Source organism: Bombina bombina, chromosome 6, assembly GCF_027579735.1.
Source record: "Bombina bombina isolate aBomBom1 chromosome 6, aBomBom1.pri, whole genome shotgun sequence".
Classification (NCBI taxonomy): Eukaryota; Metazoa; Chordata; class Amphibia; order Anura; family Bombinatoridae; genus Bombina; species Bombina bombina.
In genome coordinates, this window is record NC_069504.1 from 646,453,558 (window position 1) to 646,474,918 (window position 21,361).

The 21,361-nt window shown below is 39.6% G+C and overlaps 1 protein-coding gene across 3 annotated transcripts in view; it reads left to right on the plus strand.

The window, feature by feature from the left end:
- The window catches only part of ARNT2 (aryl hydrocarbon receptor nuclear translocator 2), a 162,587-nt gene that overhangs the window by 112,710 nt on the left and 28,516 nt on the right, over positions 1–21,361 (plus strand). For all 3 annotated transcript variants that reach the window (XM_053717672.1, XM_053717673.1, XM_053717674.1), the window contains 2 exons: positions 9,701–9,777; positions 21,120–21,254. In XM_053717672.1, coding sequence (XP_053573647.1) covers positions 9,701–9,777; positions 21,120–21,254 — 212 coding nt within the window. The remainder of the gene's footprint in view (positions 1–9,700; positions 9,778–21,119; positions 21,255–21,361) is intronic.

The window sequence follows — 21,361 nt, forward strand, 5'->3', positions numbered from 1 at the left end:
TTTAAATTTGCAATCACATATTCATAACCAGGATTTCACCGTTTGCCATTCCTTCTTGTTTGCTGGCAATCGAGATCTTTTGCACAGGTTTTAAAAAAAATAAAAAATGAAAAGGTCCAAAAAACGGGGTTTTAAATAATCATAATTTACAATATCCAGAACCTTGTGTCACCATCTTCCTACAATTATAGAAATTTGCCAAAGAGAAATCCGTTGTGTACAGTGAGAGTGAGGATTTGAAAACATGGTCTGTACAATAAGTTCCACAACTTTGGACTATATTTAAAACCTTGTCATTTAGTGGTTCCATGATTTACAATGTGAGAACTGTTAAAATCCCTATATAGAAGAAGAGATCAGCTGCAGCCACTTTCTTCTAATAGAATATAATTTCCTGCAATGTTCTTGTTTCCTGTTGTAAGCAGAAAACGGTACTTAGTCAAACAATGATTGGTAGAAAATGGAAAATAAATCATTTTAAAATATTGAGTGTCAATGTAATCATTGAGCAAACATGCTAGACATTACTAAAGAGGTTAACCGCACACATGTAAATGACCATTTCCCTCACAATCTGTACAAAGCTGTATCCCTTAGTATCAATGCTAATAGAATGAGGGTTACATGCATTTTATATGTAATTCACTTTATTTATTCCACAGACAATGATATTATAGTATACTGTATTTTATATTAAGAGCTGTGCCCATTGAACATTTAGGTTAGGTTATTATAATTAAGCATATGTACAGTAACCGTTTATATATGTTGGCTTTCAGTGTAAACTGTTCAGACAGATAAGTGTAATTGTTTCTTTAATGACTGCAGCATTTCTCAATTAAAGGGACATTATACACTCATTTTTTCTTTGCATAAATGTTTTGTAGATGATCTATTTATATAGCCCATAAAGGGTTTTTTTTGTTTTTTTTTATAGTTTTGCTTATTTTTAAATAACATTGCTCTGATTTTCAGACTCCTAACCAAGCCCCAAAGTTTTATAAGAATACTGTCAGCTTCCTTCTCCAGCTTGCTCCTGTTTGTGTAATGAGTCTTTTCATATGCAAAAGAAGGGGGAGGGGTGGAGTGTCTTATTTCCCACTTGCAGTGGGCTTTCCGGCTACCTTTTCAACTGAGTTAAACTGAGAGCTTCTAAGTTAGTTTTTCAACAGTTTTATACTGGATTTTTATATCTGTATCTGTGCATTTTATTCATTATAGTAGTGTCTATTACATGCAGTTATATGAAAATGTGTGTATACTGTCCCTTTAAGGTAATCACAGTACTATATATACACCTATGAGAGCATTGTATTAACATCTATGACTAAGGCACCTGAGCCGAAATGCGTCAGACTGACAGAGTGCTGCTAGTCTTGTGCAGTTTTTATCATGTTGTTCCGTCCTAATAATAAATTAACTTTTAGTGTGCTTGGAGGCTCGTTGTTTTTTTTTAATGTTATTCAAGCTGTACAAAGGGGTTAATTCAAAACAACTGTAATGTAACAATGGTAAAGTGACATTGTATATGTTATTTCCAGTTGGATTTCCATTTATGATCATAAGTTAACAACCAAAAAACACATTTTCATGACATTTTCTAGTAAAAAATTGTTCATGGCTGTGGGACTTTAGAGGGTAAATCCAATTTGGATTGTGATTACTTGAAAAATGTGCTTCCTATGTCATCCAAATCCTCATTATCGGGAGCAGATGTCAGGAAAGATTGTGATTGAGGTTGTTACTAAAAACATTGTTATAAACACTGCTGCTATATAGGGCCCCATAGCTTTATAAATGGAGCCCATAGTGCTCAAGGCACTCACATACTCCAGAGCCTACCAAGGTTTGCTCTTCAGCAAAGGATACCAAGAGAACAAAGAACATGACAATAGAAGTATTTTTTTTTATTTTTTCCAGATTACATGTTATATTTAAATAATTAAACTTTCATTTCTCTTGTTAAGTGTATCCAGTCCACGGATCATCCATTACTTGTGGGATATGCTCCTTCCCAACAGGAAGTTGCAAGAGGATCACCCACAGCAGAGCTGCTATATAGCTCCTCCCCTCACTGACATATCCAGTCATTCTCTTGCAACTCTCAACTAAGATGGAGGTCGTAAGAGGACTGTGGTGTTTTATACTTAGTTTATTTCTTCAATCAAAAGTTTGTTATTTTTAAATGATACCGGAGTGTACTGTTTATCTCAGGCAGTATTTAGAAGAAGAATCTGCCTGCATTTTCTATGATCTTAGCAGAAGTAACTAAGATCCTTAGCTGTTCTCACATATTCTGAGGAGTGAGGTAACTTCAGAGGCGGAATAGCGTGCAGGTTTTCCTGCAATAAGGTATGTGCAGTTAAAATATTTTTCTAGGGATGGAATTTGCTAGAAAATGCTGCTGATACCGAAGTAATGTAAGTAAAGCCTTAAATGCAGTGATAGCGACTGGTATCAGGCTTATTAATAGAGATACATACTCTTATAAAAGTGTATTTTAAAACGTTTGCTGGCATGTTTAATCGTTTTTTACATGTTTGGTGATAAAACTTATTGGGGCCTAGTTTTTTCCACATGGCTGGCTTGAATTTTGCCCTGAGACTTCCCACTGTTGTAATATGAGTGGGAGGGGCCTATTTTAGCGTTTTTTTGCACAGCAAAAATTACAGACACAGACATCCAGCTTCTTCCTGCATGATCCAGGACTTCTCTGAAGGGCTCAAAAGGCTTCAAAAGTCGTATTGAGGGAGGTAAAAAGCCACAGTAGAGCTGTGGCAGTTGTTGTGACTGTTTAAAAAACGTTTTTGTCATTTGTTATTCCGTTTTTGGTATTAAGGGGTTAATCATCCATTTGCAAGTGGGTGCAATGCTCTGCTAACTTATTACATACACTGTAAAAATTTTGTTAGTGTAACTGCATTTTTTCACTGTTATTTCAAAATTTGGGAAAATCTGTGTTTCTTAAAGGCGCAGTAACGTTTTTTATATTGCTTGTAAACTTGTTTTAAAGTGTTTTCCAAGCTTGCTAGTCTCATTGCTAGTCTGTTTAAACATGTCTGACACAGAGGAACCTACTTGTTCATTATGTTTGAAAGCCATGGTGGAGCCCCATAGGAGAATGTGTACTAAATGTATTGATTTCACCTTAAACAGTAAAGATCAGTCTTTATCTATAAAAGAATTATCACCAGAGGGTTCTGTCGAGGGGGAAGTTATGCCGACTAACTCTCCCCACGTGTCAGACCCTTCGCCTCCCGCTCAGGGACGCACGCTAATATGGCGCCAATTACATCAGGGACGCCCATAGCGATTACCTTGCAGGACATGGCTGCAATCATGAATAATACCCTGTCAGAGGAATTATCTAGATTGCCTGAATTAAGAGGCAAGCACGATAGCTCTGGGGTTAGGAGAGATACAGAGCGCGCAAATGCTGTTAGAGCCATGTCTGATACTGCGTCACAGTATGCAGAACATGAGGACGGAGAGCTTCAGTCTGTGGGTGACATCTCTGACTCGGGGAAACCTGATTCAGAGATTTCTAATTTTAAATTTAAGCTTGAGAACCTCCGTGTATTGCTTGGGGAGGTATTAGCTGCTCTGAATGACTGTAACACAGTTGCAATTCCAGAGAAATTGTGTAGGCTGGATAGATACTATGCGGTGCCGGTGTGTACTGACGTATTTCCTATACCTAAAAGGCTTACAGAAATTATTAGCAAGGAGTGGGATAGACCCGGTGTGCCCTTTTCCCCACCTCCTATATTTAGAAAAATGTGTCCAATAGACGCCACTACACGGGACTTATGGCAGACGGTCCTTAAGGTGGAGGGAGCAGTTTCTACTTTAGCAAAGCGTACCACTATCCCGGTTGAGGACAGTTGTGCTTTTTCAGATCCAATGGATAAAAAATTGGAGGGTTACCTTAAGAAAATGTTTATTCAACAAGGTTTTATTTTACAGCCCCTTGCATGCATTGCGCCTGTCACTGCTGCGGCGGCATTCTGGTTTGAGGCCCTGGAAGAGGCCATCCAGACAGCTCCATTGAATGAAATTATTGACAAGCTTAGAACGCTTAAGCTAGCTAACTCATATGTTTCTGATGCCATTGTTCATTTGACTAAACTAACGGCTAAGAATTCCGGATTCGCCATCCAGGCGCGTAAGGCGCTATGGCTTAAATCCTGGTCAGCTGACGTGACTTTAAAGTCTAAATTACTCAACATTCCTTTCAAGGGGCAGACCTTATTCGGGCCTGGCTTGAAGGAAATTATTGCTGACATTACTGGAGGCAAGGGTCATACCCTTCCTCAGGACAGGGCCAAATCAAAGGCCAAACAGTCTAATTTTCGTGCCTTTCGAAATTTCAAGGCAGGAGCAGCATCAACTTCCTCCGCTTCAAAACAAGAGGGAACTGTTGCTCATTCCAGACAGGCCTGGAAACCTAACCAGTCCTGGAACAAGGGCAAGCAGGCCAGAAAGCCTGCTGCTGCCCCCAAGACAGCATGAAGGAACGGCCCCCTATCCGGAAACGGATCTAGTGGGGGGCAGACTTTCTCTCTTCGCCCAGGCGTGGGCAAGAGATGTTCAGGATCCCTGGGCGTTGGAGATCATATCTTAGGGATATCTTCTGGACTTCAAAGCTTCTCCTCCACAAGGGAGATTTCATCTTTCAAGGTTATCAGCAAACCAGATAAAGAAAGAGGCATTCCTAAGCTGTGTGCAAGACCTCCTAGTAATGGGAGTGATCCATCCAGTTCCGCGGACGGAACAAGGACAGGGATTTAATTCAAATCTGTTTGTGGTTCCCAAGAAAGAGGGAACCTTCAGACCAATCTTGGGTCTAAAGATCTTAAACAAATTCCTCAGAGTTCCATCATTCAAAATGGAAACTATTCGGACCATCCTACCCATGATCCAAGAGGGTCAGTACATGACCACAGTGGACTTAAAGGATGCCTACCTTCACATACCGATTCACAAAGATCATCATCGGTTCCTAAGGTTTGCCTTTCTAGACAGGCATTACCAATTTGTAGCTCTTCCCTTCGGGTTGGCCACTGCCCCGAGAATTTTTACAAAGGTTCTGGGCTCACTTCTGGCGGTTCTAAGACCGCGAGGCATAGCGGTGGCTCCTTACCTAGATGACATCCTGATACATGCGTCAAGCTTTCAAATTGCCAAGTCTCATACAGAGATAGTTCTGGCATTTCTGAGGTCGCATGGGTGGAAAGTGAACGTGGAAAAGAGTTCTCTATCACCACTCACAAGAGTCTCCTTCCTAGGGACTCTTATAGATTCTGTAGAGATGAAAATTTACCTGACGGAGTCCAGGTTATCAAAACTTCTAAATGCTTGCCGTGTCCTTCATTCCATTCCACGCCCGTCAGTGGCTCAGTGCATGGAAGTAATCGGCTTAATGGTAGCGGCAATGGACATAGTGCCATTTGCGCGCCTGCATCTCAGACCGCTGCAATTATGCATGCTAAGTCAGTGGAATGGAGATTACTCAGATTTGTCCCCTCTACTAAATCTGGATCAAGAGACCAGAGATTCTCTTCTCTGGTGGCTTTCTCGGGTCCATCTGTCCAAGGGTATGACCTTTCGCAGGCCAGATTGGACGATTGTAACAACAGATGCCAGCCTTCTAGGTTGGGGCGCAGTCTGGAACTCCCTGAAGGCTCAGGGATCGTGGACTCAGGAGGAGAAACTCCTCCCAATAAATATTCTGGAGTTAAGAGCAATATTCAATGCTCTTCTAGCTTGGCCTCAGTTAGCAACACTGAGGTTCATCAGATTTCAGTCGGACAACATCACGACTGTGGCTTACATCAACCTTCAAGGGGGAACCAGGAGTTCCCTAGCGATGTTAGAAGTCTCAAAGATAATTCGCTGGGCAGAGTCTCACTCTTGCCACCTGTCAGCGATCCACATCCTAGGCGTAGAGAACTGGGAGGCGGATTTTCTAAGTCGTCAGACTTTTCATCCAGGGGAGTGGGAACTCCATCCGGAGGTGTTTGCTCAACTGGTCCATCGTTGGGGCAAACCAGAACTGGATCTCATGGCATCTCGCCAGAACGCCAAGCTTCCTTGTTACGGATCCAGGTCCAGGGACCCGGGAGCAACGCTGATAGATGCTCTAGCAGCTCCTTGGTTCTTCAACCTGGCCTATGTGTTTCCACGGTTTCCTCTGCTCCCTCAACTGATTGCCAAAATCAAACAGGAGAGAGCATCGGTGATTCTGATAGCGCCTGTGTGGTCACGCAGGACCTGGTATGCAGACCTAGTGGACATGTCATCTCTTCCACCATGGACTCTGCCTCTGAGGCAGGACCTTCTAATACAAGGTCCTTTCAATCATCCAAATCTAATTTCTCTGAGACTGACTGCATGGAGATTGAACGCTTGATTCTATCAAGGCGTGGCTTCTCCGAGTCAGTCATTGATACCTTAATACAGGCTCGGAAGCCTGTCACCAGGAAAATCTACCATAAGATATGGCGTAAATATCTTTATTGGTGTGAATCCAAGAGTTACTCATGGAGTAAGGTTAGGATTCCTAGGATATTGTCCTTTCTCCAAGAGGGTTTGGACAAAGGCTTATCAGCTAGTTCTTTAAAAGGACAGATCTCTGCTCTGTCTATTCTTTTGCACAAGCGTCTGGCAGAAGTTCCAGACGTCCAGGCATTTTGTCAGGCTTTGGTTAGGATTAAGCCTGTGTTTAAAACTGTTGCTCCCCCGTGGAGCTTAAACTTGGTTTTTAAAGTTCTTCAGGGAGTTCCGTTTGAACCCCTTCATTCCATTGATATTAAACTTTTATCTTGGAAAGTTCTGTTTTTGATGGCTATTTCCTCGGCTCGAAGAGTCTCTGAGTTATCTGCCTTACATTGTGATTCTCCTTATCTGATTTTTCATTCAGACAAGGTAGTTCTGCGTACCAAACCTGGGTTTTTACCTAAGGTGGTTTCTAACAGGAATATCAATCAAGAGATTGTTGTTCCATCATTGTGTCCTAATCCTTCTTCAAAGAAGGAACGTCTTTTGCATAATCTGGACGTAGTCCGTGCCTTGAAGTTTTACTTACAGGCTACTAAAGATTTTCGTCAAACATCTGCCCTGTTTGTCGTTTACTCTGGACAGAGGAGAGGTCAAAAAGCTTCTACAACCTCTCTCTCCTTTTGGCTTCGGAGCATAATACGCTTAGCCTATGAGACTGCTGGACAGCAGCCTCCTGAAAGGATTACAGCTCATTCTACTAGAGCTGTGGCTTCCACCTGGGCCTTTAAAAATGAGGCCTCTGTTGAACAGATTTGCAAGGCTGCGACTTGGTCTTCGCTTCACACCTTTTCAAAATTTTACAAATTTGACACTTTTGCTTCTTCTGAGGCTGTTTTTGGGAGAAAGGTTCTACAGGCAGTGGTTCCTTCCGTTTAAGTTCCTGCCTTGTCCCTCCCATCATCCGTGTACTTTAGCTTTGGTATTGGTATCCCACAAGTAATGGATGATCCGTGGACTGGATACACTTAACAAGAGAAAACATAATTTATGCTTACCTGATAAATTTATTTCTCTTGTAGTGTATCCAGTCCACGGCCCGCCCTGTCCTTTTAAGGCAGGTCTAAATTTTAATTAAACTACAGTCACCACTGCACCCTATGGTTTCTCCTTTCTCGTCTTGTTTCGGTCGAATGACTGGATATGGCAGTGAGGGGAGGAGCTATATAGCAGCTCTGCTGTGGGTGATCCTCTTGCAACTTCCTGTTGGGAAGGAGAATATCCCACAAGTAATGGATGATCCGTGGACTGGATACACTACAAGAGAAATAAATTTATCAGGTAAGCATAAATTATGTTTTTTACTTTCATGTTCCTTTAAAAGAAAGAAAACAAACTTCTTTACCAGTGCTTCTCATTAAATTAAATGTGTTTTTTATACTATGGAATTTACCGGTCGCAATTATTCAAAACTGTAATAAATCACATACAATTAGAAAGAAATTAAACTGAAAAGATATGGTCACCAGTGAGGGCAAAATTGATACCAAATGCTGCACTTTTGTAGTTAGTTTAAATAGTCTTGGTAAAATTGTTAACCCCTTTAATGGAAGGAGTTTCTGATCGTTTAGAAACTTAAATACGCACTTTTAGATTTACAGACCTAATACGATTGGGCTTATGTATACAGTGACAATATATACGTTAGCCATTGGTATTATTATTGTTTAGGCAGCATCCTGGATTCCTCTAATAAATAAGACGAGCTGTCACTGACTCATTAAATGCCGTCACCATATATCTGAGGCTTATGAAATAAACTTGGAAAATGCTGAAACCAGCTCAGCACAGATCAGCTGCATTTTTTCCAAATTCATAACAGGAAGTTTGGATGGCTCCAAGCAGTGCAGAAATGCATGTGATAAAAATACCCCTAATGAGACACAAATGTGCTCCGTAGCCTCTAATTTTGCTACCAGTAAACAACATTCCAGTGCTGTGTGTCTGCAGAGTAGGGGGAACCAGGGACAGCAGCTTCTCATATATCCATAACTGAGGTTGTATTAACCTCTTTTGTTCTTACAACCTTATTTGGCATGACATAATCTTTCAGAAAGAAATGTACATAAAATTATATGAATGGTTAGCTGCAGTTTAATCAACCATACTTATGATTTACCTGTATGCATTGGTGATTCCGGAGTTAAAGGGATATCCAACAGTCTGTTATATTGTTTTAATAAAAAAGGACTAATCAGTGGGTTATATTTATTAGAAATCATTGCAATTTGTATTAATCATTATTTTAAAAGAATTCCACCTTATATATATTTTATAACTTCATTTGTGAAGGGGCCATTACTTCCTGTCACTACACCAGAAGGGAGCTGTGGTCTCTACAGGAAGGCAAAGGAGCATCTTTTCCTATGAAGCGTTGCTAGGAGACTGCTCTAGCTGTAGTCAGTTTATTGCCCATGCTCAGTAAAGAAAGTTTGCTGCAGTAATCATGTCATAGTAGAACTTAATTGATGTAATGGTATCTTTCTTATCTAGCTGCAGGCATTGGCTAGACCGAGTGTACATTTAGCAAGAAAACAATATTTCTTTTTATGATTACTTTGATTTAACATATGTTTTACTAAAGAAGCACTATCTCATATCACTTTAAAACTTTTTTACCAGTGTATTTTATAGATTCCTGTAACTATATAGGCTGTATACTCTTGTTGCTATTAATGAACATAGAAAAATGTTTGGTTTTTTTCGAAATACTATCTGCGCAAGCATGGTTATACGACAAAACTCTATAATAGATCACATTCCAGTTGTAAGCTTAACGGTGGTTAGCAACAGCAAAAATCAAAGTTAAATTACAAGGCGTTATTGTCAGTTGTTAAGTCTACAACTGCTGTGTAATCTAGATCCATTTTCTTTAGAATACTTAAAAACTTGTAATGATTGTTTATGCATCTTGCATGATAATTTGCTAGATTTTTTTTTTTTCTTTACAATTAATCTTTAGAAAAGTGTGATCTGGTTCTGACTATATGTATATGTTACTTGTTAGTAAAAAAAAGCAGTATAACATAACATTATTTAAAAGAAACAATACAACAATATGTAAAAATGACTGCATTATATGTTGTGTCTATAATAGAAAATTGTTATGCAAACATAACTTATGAGGAGTTTTTTATGACAGGCATGACGATCCCAGACGAAGATGCAGAGGTTGGCCAAGTGAGCAAATACTGCCTTGTTGCTATTGGAAGGCTACAGGTTTGAGTGCATTTTATCTCTCTATAATTCCATGCGGGGGGGATTATTTTGTAAAACTAATTACCAGGGATAAGTTGAAGATTTCTGTAGTCTCCTATTAACATCAATGAAGAATTTTATAGAAATATGTGGGTTAACTTTTCATCTGAAATATAATCTACCCCAGTGGTCAATTATAATGTTAAAAAACTTGCTAAAGATTACTTTGCCTACAACTCGTATCATCAAACTTGTTATGTTCATTGTTCAGTTCTGGAAGGCACCACATATGCAAGTTTACTAGAAGATTATTTTTACTTGTTTGTAAAATAAATCTCATGGAGCTTTTTAGTACATTATGGGCAAGATTACAAGTGTCATGCTAAGGAATTTTTTCGCTCTTGCACTAACTGTGCTCAAAGTAAAATTTTAACGTGGCTGGGTTAGCATGCGTATTACAAGTTAAAAGTAAAAAGTTAGCACAAGAACAAACACAATGCGTGCTAACTTCAACACTTCGGATATTGAAACTGCATTATCTTCCCCCCACAGAATTCAAAATATATATCTAAACTAGGGTTGCACCGATACCGATACCAAGTATTTGCATGAGTACTTGTACTCGTGCAAATGCACCGATACTTAAACCGATACCTCCAATTCCTAGCCATATGCCATCTTGTGGCGTTTTTCAAACTGTATGTTCCCATTCCATGTTAAGCTGGAGTGAAGACTTAACTAAAAATTGTTCACTTCTGTTCTGCCAATAAAAATTGCTGTTATTTGTATTATTTTACGTCAGAGCAGTGCTTTAAAAGCTGCTATTTTACAGCAGGAAGCCTCTCATCTTGCACAATTATGCTCAAAATATACTGTACTCTGAGGAACACCCTTAGCCAGGGCTGGACTGGGAATAAAAAGCAGCCCTGGAAAAATATGAAGACCAGCCCTATTTTCTGTTGAGTCAGTAGAATACAAATGCCCCATTTTTCTCAAAGGGGATTACTGGGATACTCCTTCCCCAATATTATTTCCAGAATTAAATTATACGACTTTGTATTAAGTACAAGTGTCAGATTTATCAGTTATATAGGCACCCTACAACCCAATTGCATCCAGTAATCGCCCCTTTAAATTGTAGCTTTTCAGTCCCAGCTGCTGCAGCTGTTATTTATTGTTGTTATTATTTATATATGTTATTGTAATAATTTTATGAACTTTGTAACAACAAGCACATAAAACTGTTTTATTATTTCATAATGTCTTTTGAGATACAGTTCATAATTATAAAGAAGCTATCTTAAATCATTAGTCTGTATTGTGCTTGGTAAACTGTCATGAAATTAAAAAAGTATCGGTAATTGGTATCGGTGAGTATTTGAAAAAAAGTATCGGTACTTGTACTCGGTCTTAAAAAATGGTATCGGTGCAATCCTAACCTAAACCTATATCTATATGAATATATACAGGTATAGATATAGATATATATATATATATATATATATATATATATATATATATATATATATATATATATATATATATATATAAAAATACAAAGAACGTTTTCTTCTAAGTGAAAAACATTGGAATGTAAAATATTTACATTAAAACACAGTAAAACATATGAAAAATTATTATAAATTATTTGTCATGTTTAAATGTATTTGAGTGGAAAGGCCTCCAAAGTGTGTGTGTGTGTGTGTAAGTGTATGTATGTATGTATTTGACCCTTTAAGTATTACCTACAATAAAACCTGAATTATATGTTAAATTCATGAAATCTCTATATAAACTGTAAATCTTGGACTGCACCCAGGTCATTTGTGGATTACATAAGGTGGAGTGCTTGGTATACAATACTGTACTATATATATATATATATATATATATATATATATATATATATATATATATATATCTCATACCTTATTCCAAGGACTGGCACTCTTGCAAAATAATCAATTCAACTTCCAGGGTGCTCTGGTTAAACAATATACAAGTCCACAATATTGGCACAGACACTCCGTTTAATTCCAGTAAATTTTATTTCACTGTGACGTTTTGGGATGGTGCCCCTTCTTCAGACATGCAATAAATGTGCATAACTTACCCTCCCCCTTAAGTACCCCTCCATCAAGTTCAACCGCCCATCATGGATCTCCGACAGCGTTCCCTGTGTGCAACTGTGCATGAGCCGGGACTACTACAGAAAGCCGGACCAGACATCAATCTAAAATCAAATCAGGAAATGCTTGGAGATTACAGAAAACTTCCATTCCAATATATCAGCTGGTATATAACCTGCCACAAAAGACAATACTAATACCTAAGTTATCAATTACTATATTGTCACACTGCGCCAAAAACATGAAACAGTACCTACCAATCACACAAAAATGCATGCTGTTTGGAGGTGGTATGTCAAACCCATATCCATTGTTCATTTATATATGTGTTACTGTGTCAACATATAGAATAGAATATACACAAATTATCAAATATGTTATACGCTCCAATTTCATAACTGCTACTTAATATTATACTTGTTATTTATAAACTGATTTTTTTAAATTTTAAACAACTTTCTAATTTACTTCTATTATCATATTTTCTTCGTTTTCTTGTTATCCTTATTTGAAAAGCAGAAATGTAAGCTCAAGAGTGTGCACGTGTCTGCAGCACTATATAGCAGCAGTTTTGCAACAATGTTATACATTAGCAAGAACACTAGATGGCAGCACTATTTCCTGTCATGTACTGTAGGGCTTCAGGCATGTGCACGCTACCTACCTAGGTATCTCTTCAACAAAGAATAACATGAGAATGAAATACATTTGATAATAGAAGTAAATTGAAAACATTTTAAAAAACAAAATTTATGCTTACCTGATAAATTTATTTCTCTTGTGGTGTATCCAGTCCACGGATCATCCATTACTTGTGGGATATTCTCCTTCCCAACAGGAAGCTGCAAGAGGATCACCCACAGCAGAGCTGTCTATATAGCTCCTCCCCTAACTGCCACTACCAGTCATTCGACCGAAGACAAGCAAGCGAAAGGAGAAACTATAGGGTGCAGTGGTGACTGTAGTTTAAAAATAAAAAACACCTGCCTTAAAATGACAGGGCGGGCCATGGACTGGATACACCACAAGAGAAATAAATTTATCAGGTAAGCATAAATTTTGTTTTCTCTTGAAAGGTGTATCCAGTCCACGGATCATCCATTACTTGTCGGATACCAATACCAAAGCTATAGGACACGGATGAAGGGAGGGACAAGGCAGGCACTTAAACGGAAGGCACCACTGCCTGCAAGACTTTTCTCCCAAAAATAGCCTCCGAAGAAGCAAAAGTATCAAATTTATAGAATTTTGAAAAAGTATGAAGCGAAGACCAAGTCACCGCCTTACAAATCTATTCAACAGAAGACTCATTTTTAAAAGCCCATGTGGAAGCTACCGCTCTAGTAGAATGAGCTGTAATCCTTTCAGGAGGCTGCTGGCCAGCAGTCTCATAAGCTAAGCGTATTATACTCTTTAGCCAAAAAGAAAGAGAGGTTGCCAAAGCCTTTTGGCCTCTCCTCTGTCCAGAGTAGACAACAAACAATGCAGATGTTTGACGAAAATCTTTAGTAGCTTGTAAATAAAACTTTAAAGCACGAACCACTTCAAGATTGTGTAAAAGACGTTCCTTCTTTGAAGAAGGATTAGGACACAGTGAGGGTACAACAATCTCCTGATTGATATTTTTATTAGATACCACCTTAGGTATTAAACCAGGTTTGGTACGTAACACTACCTTATCTGCATGAAAAATGAGATAAGGGGAATCACATTGTAAAGCAGATAACTCCGAAACTCTTCGAGCCGAGGAGATAGCTACTAAAAACAGAACCTTCCAAGATAAGAGCTTAATATCTATGGAATGCAAAGGTTCAAACGGAACCCCTTGAAGAACCTTAAGAACTAAATTTAAACTCCAAGGCGGAGCAACAGGTTTAAACACAGGCTTGATTCTGACTAAAGCCTGACAAAACGCCTGCACGTCTGGAACCTCAGCCAGACATTTGTGCAAAAGAATAGACAGAGCAGAAATCTGTCCCTTTAAGGAACTAGCTGACAAACCCTTCTCCAATCCTTCTTGGAGAAAAGATAATATCCTAGGAATCCTGACCTTACTCCATGAGTAACCCTTGGATTCACACCAATGAAGATATTTACACCATATCTTATGATAGATTTTCCTGGTGACAGGCTTTCGCGCCTGTATTAAGGTATCAATGACCGACTCGGAGAAACCACGCTTTGATAAAATCAAGCGTTCAATCTCCAAGCAGTCAGCTGCAGAGAAATTAGATTTGGATGGTTGAAAGGACCCTTAAGTAGAAGGTCCTGTCTCAGAGTCCATGGTAGAAAGGATGACATGTCCACCAGATCTGCATACCAAGTCCTGCGTGGCCACGCAGGTGCTATCAACATTACCGATGCTCTCTCCTGCTTGATCTTGGCAATCAGACGAGGGAGCAGAGGAAACGGTGGTAACACATAAGCCAGGTTGAAGGACCAAGGCGCTGCTAGAGCATCTATCAGCGCTGCCTTGGGATCCCTGGACCTGGATCCGTAACAAGGAAGCTTGCCGTTCTGGCGAGACGCCATGAGATCCAGTTCTGGTTTGCCCCAACGTTGAATCAACTGTACAAACACCTCCGGATGGAGCTCCCACTCCCCCGGATGAAAAGTCTGTCGACTTGGAAAATCTGCCTCCCAGTTCTCTACTCCTGGGATATGGATAGCTGATAGATGGCAAGAGTGAATCTCTGCCCATCGAATTATCTTTGAAACCTCCAACATCGCTAGGGAACTCCTTGTTCCCCCTTGATGTTTGATGTAAGCTACAGTCGTGATGTTGTCCGACTGAAATCTGATGAACCTCACTGCCGCTATCTGAGGCCAAGCCTGAAGAGCATTGAATATCGCTCTTAGTTCCAGAATGTTTATTGGAAGGAGTGCCTCCTCCTGAGTCCACGACCCCTGAGCCTTCAGAGAGTTCCAGACTGCACCCCAGCCCAGAAGGCTGGCATCTGTTGTTACTATTGTCCAATCTGGCCTGCGGAAGGTCATACCTTTGGACAGATGGACCCGAGATAGCCACCAGAGAAGAGAATCCCTGGTCTCTTGATCCAGATTTAGTAGAGGGGACAAATCTGTGTAATCCCCATTCCACTGACTGAGCATGCAGAGTTGCAGCGGTCTGAGATGTAGGCGGGCAAACGGAACTATGTCCATTGCCGCTACCAGTTTTGACAACCTGTCCTCTGTCAGGTAAATCCTCATTTCTACAGAATCCATCAGAGTTCCCAGGAAGGAAACTCTTGTGAGAGGGGATAGAGAACTCTTTTTTTTCGTTCACTTTCCACCCATGAGACCTCAGGAATGCCAGAACAATGTCCGTATGGGACTTGGCAATTTGGAAATTCGACGTCTGTATCAGAATGTCGTCTAAGTAAGGGGCTACTGCTATGCCCCGCGGCCATAGGACCGCCAGAAGTGACCCCAGAACCTTCGTAAAGATTCTTGGTGCCGTAGCTAACCCAAAGGGAAGAGCCACAAACTGGTAATGCCTGTCTAGGAAGGCGAACCTGAGAAACCGATGATGATCTTTGTGTATCGGAATGTGAAGATAAGCATCCTTTAAGTCCACGGTAGTCATGTATTGACCCTCCTGGATCATAGGTAGGATGGTTCGAATAGTCTCCATCTTGAAAGATGGGACCCTTAGAAATTTGTTTAGGATCTTGAGATCTAAGATTGGTCTGAAGGTTCCCTCTTTCTTGGGAACCACAAAGAGATTTGAATAGATGCCTTGCCCTTGTTCCTCCTTTGGAACTGGGTGGATCACTCCCATAACTAGGAGGTCTTGAACACAATGTAAGAATGCCTCTCTCTTTATCTGGTCTGCAGATAATTGTGAGAGGTGAAATCTTCCTTTTGGGGAAGAAGCTTTGAAGTCCAGAAGATATCCCTGGGACACAATTTCCAACGCCCAGGGATCCTGGACATCTCTTGCCCAAGCCTGGGCGAAGAGAGAAAGTCTGCCCCCTACTAGATCCGTTACCGGATTGGGGGCTGATCTTTCATGCTGTCTTAGAGGCAGCAGCAGGCTTCTTGGCCTGCTTACCTTTGTTCCAGGCCTGGTTAGGTCTCCAGACCGGCTTGGACTGGGCAAAATTTCCCTCTTGTTTTGTATTAGAAGAAGTTGATGCCGCGTTCGTCTTAAAGTTTCGAAAGGCACGGAAATTAGTTTGTTTGGTCCTTACTTTATTAGACCTATCCTGAGGAAGGGCATGACCTTTTCCTCCAGTAATATCAGAAATGATCTCCTTCAGTCCAGGCCCGAATAGGGTCTGCCCCTTGAAGGGAATGTTGAGAAGCTTAGACTTTGAAGTAACGTCAGCTGACCAGGATTTAAGCCATAGCGCCCAACGCGCCTGAATAGCAAAACCTGAGTTCTTAGCCGTTAGTTTGGTTAAATGAACAACGGCGTCAGAAACAAATGAATTGGCTAGCTTAAGCGCTTTAAGCTTGTCAAGTATATCATCCAATGGGGTTTCTACCTGTAAGGCCTCTTCCAGAGACTCAAACCAGAGGGCCGCAGCAGCAGTGACCGGGGCAATGCATGCAAGAGGCTGGAGAATAAAACCTTGTTGAATAAACATTTTCTTAAGGTAACCCTCTAACTTTTTATCCATTGTATCTAGGAAAGCACAACTGTCCTCGACGGGGATAGTTGTACGCTTAGCTAGGGTAGAAACTGCTCCCTCCACCTTAGGGACCGTTTGCCATAAGTCCCGTGTAGCGGCATCTATTGGAAACATTTTCTTAAAAATAAGAGGGGGAGAGAACGGTACACCTGGTCTATCCCATTCCTTAGCAATAATTTCTGAAAACCTTTTAGGTATTGGAAAAACATCAGTGTAAACAGGCACTGCATAGTATTTATCTAATCTACACAATTTCTCTGGCACTATAATGGTGTCACAGTCATCCAGAGTAGCTAAAACCTCCCTGAGCAACACGCGGAGGTGTTCAAGCTTAAATTTAAATGTAGACATATCAGAATCAGGTTGAAGCATCTTCCCTGAGTCAGAAAAATCACCCACAGAAAGAAGCTCTCCTGCCTCAGCTTCTGCATATTGTGAGGGGATATCAGACATAGCTACTAAAGCGTCAGAATGCTCTGTATTTTTTCTAGTCCCAGAGCTGTCTAGCTTTCCTTGTAACCCTGGTAGTGATCCATAACTGCCGCCATGTCTTGTAAAGTAAACGCCATGGGCGCGCTAGATGTACTTGGCGCCTCTTGAGCGGGAGTCCCTTGAGCGGGAGTCAAAGGTTCTGACACGTGGGGCGAGTTAGTCGGCATAACTTCCCCCTTGTCAGTTTCCTCTGGTGATAAATCTTTTAAAGACAGAATATGATCTTTATAACTTAAAGTAAAATCAGTACATTTGGTACACATTCTAAGAGGGGGTTCCACAATGGCTTCTAAACATAATGAACAAGGAGTTTCCTCTATGTCAGACATGTTTAAACAGACTAGCAATGAGACCAGCAAGCTTGGAAAACACTTTGATAAATGTAAACAAGCAAAAAATAAAAACGGTACTGTGCCTTTAAGAGAAACAAATTTTGTCAGAAATTGAAAAACAGTGATAAAAAGCAGTAAATCTTACAAAATGTTTACAGTGTGTATAATAGACTAACAGAGCATTGCACCCACTTGCAAATGGATGATTAACCCCTTAGTTTCAAAACCGGATCAAAAAAACGATATAAACGTTTTTCAACAGTCACAACAAACTGCCACAGCTCTGCTGTGGCCCTACCTGCTCATATAACGATTTTGAAAGGCACAAAAACCCCTCAGAGAGGTTCCAAGTGTTCAGGAGACTCCTTCAGGGAAACTGGATATCTCAAGCTGCAAAATCTGATGCGCATTTAGGCGCGAAAATAGGCCCCTCCCACCCTGTATTCACAGTGAGAGGGCCTAACAAAACTAACCCTAGGCAAAGTCTAGCCAGCCATGTGGAAAAAACTGGGCCCCAATAAAGTTTTATCACCAATATGTATAAAAAACGTTTAAAACACTTCCAGCAAACGTTTTATTTTTCAGCAATGTGAGAAAGTAATAAGAATATTACCTTTTACAGCAAGCATGATACAAGTCGTTATTAAATCACTGTAATCAGGCTTACCTTAAATAACTCCGGTATTAACAGCATTTTCTAGCATATTCTTTCTCTAGAAAAATTTAAACTGCACATACCTCATAGCAGGAGACCCTGCACGCCATTCTCCCAGCTGAAGTTACCTCTCTCTTCAGTTATGTGTGAGAACAGCAATGGATCTTAGTTACACCCTGCTAAGATCATCAAAGACTACAGGCAGACTCTTCTTCTATTTTCTGCCTGAGGCTAAAATAGTACAGCTCCGGTACCATTTGAAAATAACAAACTTTTGATTGAAGATAAACTAAATAAACACCACATCTCTCTAGCTACTTCCTTTTTTGTCGAGAGCTGCAAGAGAATGACTAGTAGTGGCAGTTAGGGGAGGAGCTATATAGACAGCTCTGCTGTGGGTGATCCTCTTGCAGCTTCCTGTTGGGAAGGAGAATATCCCACAAGTAATGGATGATCCGTGGACTGGATACACCTTACAAGAGAAATTGTATTCTCTATCTGCATCATGAGATAATTTTTTAGGGTTTAATGTCCCTTTAATATTCCTGAAACTTGACACTTATCTGGAGTAAAAGTGGTGACAAAAGTTAACCTGGATTCCCCTTTATCCTCTTCCTTCTTGCCCAATAATTATTTTTGGGTCATAATCTCTACCGTATTTCTGACCTCCTGCAGGACTTTAGGTGGATATCCCCTCTCTCTAAACTTCTCTTGCATCTCCGCTAATTGTTCCCTTTTGTTGTACTCTGTTGTATTATTCCGGATCACCCTTTTAATTTTGATACAGGAAGTGATTTTTTTGAGAGCAGATGGATGACAACAGTCAGCCCTCAAAATAGAATTTCAATCCGTATCCTTAGTATATAAAGTGGTATATAATCTGCTGTTATCCTTATAGATTCTCAGATCAAGAAAATCAAAACATTGCTCAGATGCATTTATTTTGACCTTCAGATTCTTGTTGGCATCGTCCAGTTGGTTAAACTAAAGATTCAATTCATCACGAGTGCCAGTCCAAATCATGAACAAGTCATCTATATATCTTTTGAACACTTTAATGTGATGACTATTAAATAATTCCGTACCAAACAACGCAATGTCTGCCATAAAAATGTTTGCATAAGCCGTGGCCATGTTCGATCTGTAAATAATAGTTTCTTTAAAACTGAAAATAATTGTATTTTAGGCGAAAATAATTGTATTTTAGGCTGAACTCCAAGAGATGCAATAGTATCTCAGGAGGGGGATCCTCATATGGATAACGGCCAAGATGTCTACGGATACTTCTATCCCTTCATCATGTGGGATTACTGTATAAAGACTGGTGACATTTAATGTCACCAGTAAATCGGTAGATGTAACGGTCAGATCCTCAGCATTCAAGAGGTTAATCACCTCAGTTGAATCCAATAAAAATGATGGCTTATTTCTTACCAGGGGTTGCAGTAATGTATCCAAATACGCAGCCAGAGGTTGTAATATCGATCCTCTGGCGGACAAAATAGGTCTCCCTGGAGGACAGATCAGATCATTGTGGACCTTAGGGAGTGTATATAAAATCAGAGTAACAGGTTATTCAGTAATCAGATATGATGCTAGTGATTTATTGATCCATTCCTGTTGTTCCAAGTTTTTTATATATTCATCAATTTCACCTTTTAAGCTTTTCACCAGATCGCCCGGCAGCCTCCTATACGCGTTTGCTTCAGTTAGTTGTTGTAAGATCTGTGCTTTGTAATCAGAATAGTTAATTATTACCAGAGCACCCCCTTGTCAGCTTCCCTTAACACCAGTTGGGCATTATTCCTTAAATCATTTAAGGCCTTCCATTCCTTGCCAGATAGATTCTTATGTGTCTTTGTTCTATTACTCTGAATTAGACAGCTCTTGTTTAATCAAACGTAAAATGGTGCTGATGCAAGGGTTTTAGCTTTTGGGTCAAAAGAACTCCTACACCTTAGTTGTTCCATCTCAGAACTACAATCCTTGAAGTGTTCTTTTAAACGCAAAGTTCTTTGAAACCTATAGAATTCCACCTCCAAATCAAACTCTCTGGTGGTAGTTGTAGGTACAAAAGAAAACCCTTTGCACAATACTGTTTTTTCTATCGCCGTTAGTGGGTGGTTACTCAAATTAATAATGTTGTCACTCACCCAATTTACCTACGCCAAGGACGAGGTGGTCTGCCCTACTTGCTCCTGCGTATTTGTCTCCTGTGTCATTTTTTGATCTCGTGACCATACCCTAGGTGGCAACAGTGGAAACAAAATTCTGCATATTTTCTCCTTCCGAACTGTTGTCAGAACTATCAACTGTTAGTAAAGACTTAGGTTTAAAAATATGTTGTCTCCTGGGTCTAATGGTCCTCCTCTCTTCAGGACCCAGTGTCCATTTATAAAGTCTCTATAATCAGAGATAGCTGCTTCCCATTTGCATTCCTTAAATGACACTAATACCTTTTCATATAAAACTGAGTTTTTAATTTCCCCAACCAGTCCTCATCTTTATTGTTCTCCAAAGTTTGTAAATGTGTCAATTCAAATTCAAATTCAGAGAGTGAGTTCATACTGTTTCAGTAGGCTATATATATATATATATATATATATATATATATATATATATATATATATATATATATATATATATATAAAAGTGCCTCTTCTTTCTTTGAAGTTTATATATATATATATATATATATATAATGTGTGTCTGTGTGTGATAAACACATACATGCGCACACACACGCATGTGTGTGTATATATATATATATATATATATATATAATGTGTGTGTGTTTTTATGAACATTATATGCCTTTCCAGTCAAATACCATATACCTTTTAACCCTTAAAAATGTATTTATAATATTTATATGAAATATTTTTATTATAAAGTGTATATATGATTTGTGTTTGGTAAACATTTTTTTTTAATCCTTACACTTTTGTGCTAGATCTTCAGGCACGCTAATCTGTTCAGCGCAAATTTTATTTGTGTGCGTGCACAACCCGTACTAACTTTAGTTCGCCACTTGTAATCTAGCCCTATATATCTAAATGTTTTAGATTATGATCCTATCTATGCCATGCAGTTTAGTACATAAAACAGTATTTTACAGGTCACAAGTTCCCCAGGGTGTCTGGATATGAATGGAATGTCTCTTCCCACTGAATTCCTATCACGACACAGCACAGATGGTGTCATCACGTTTGTGGATCCACGGTGTATCAGTGTGATTGGCTATCAACCACAGGTCAGGGTCTTTGCCTGCAAATGATCTGTGATATGTTTAGTACTGTGAATTGTTGTTTATTTTTTGTGGCAACGTTATTACTTAAAGATTGCTTACCTCTTTGAACT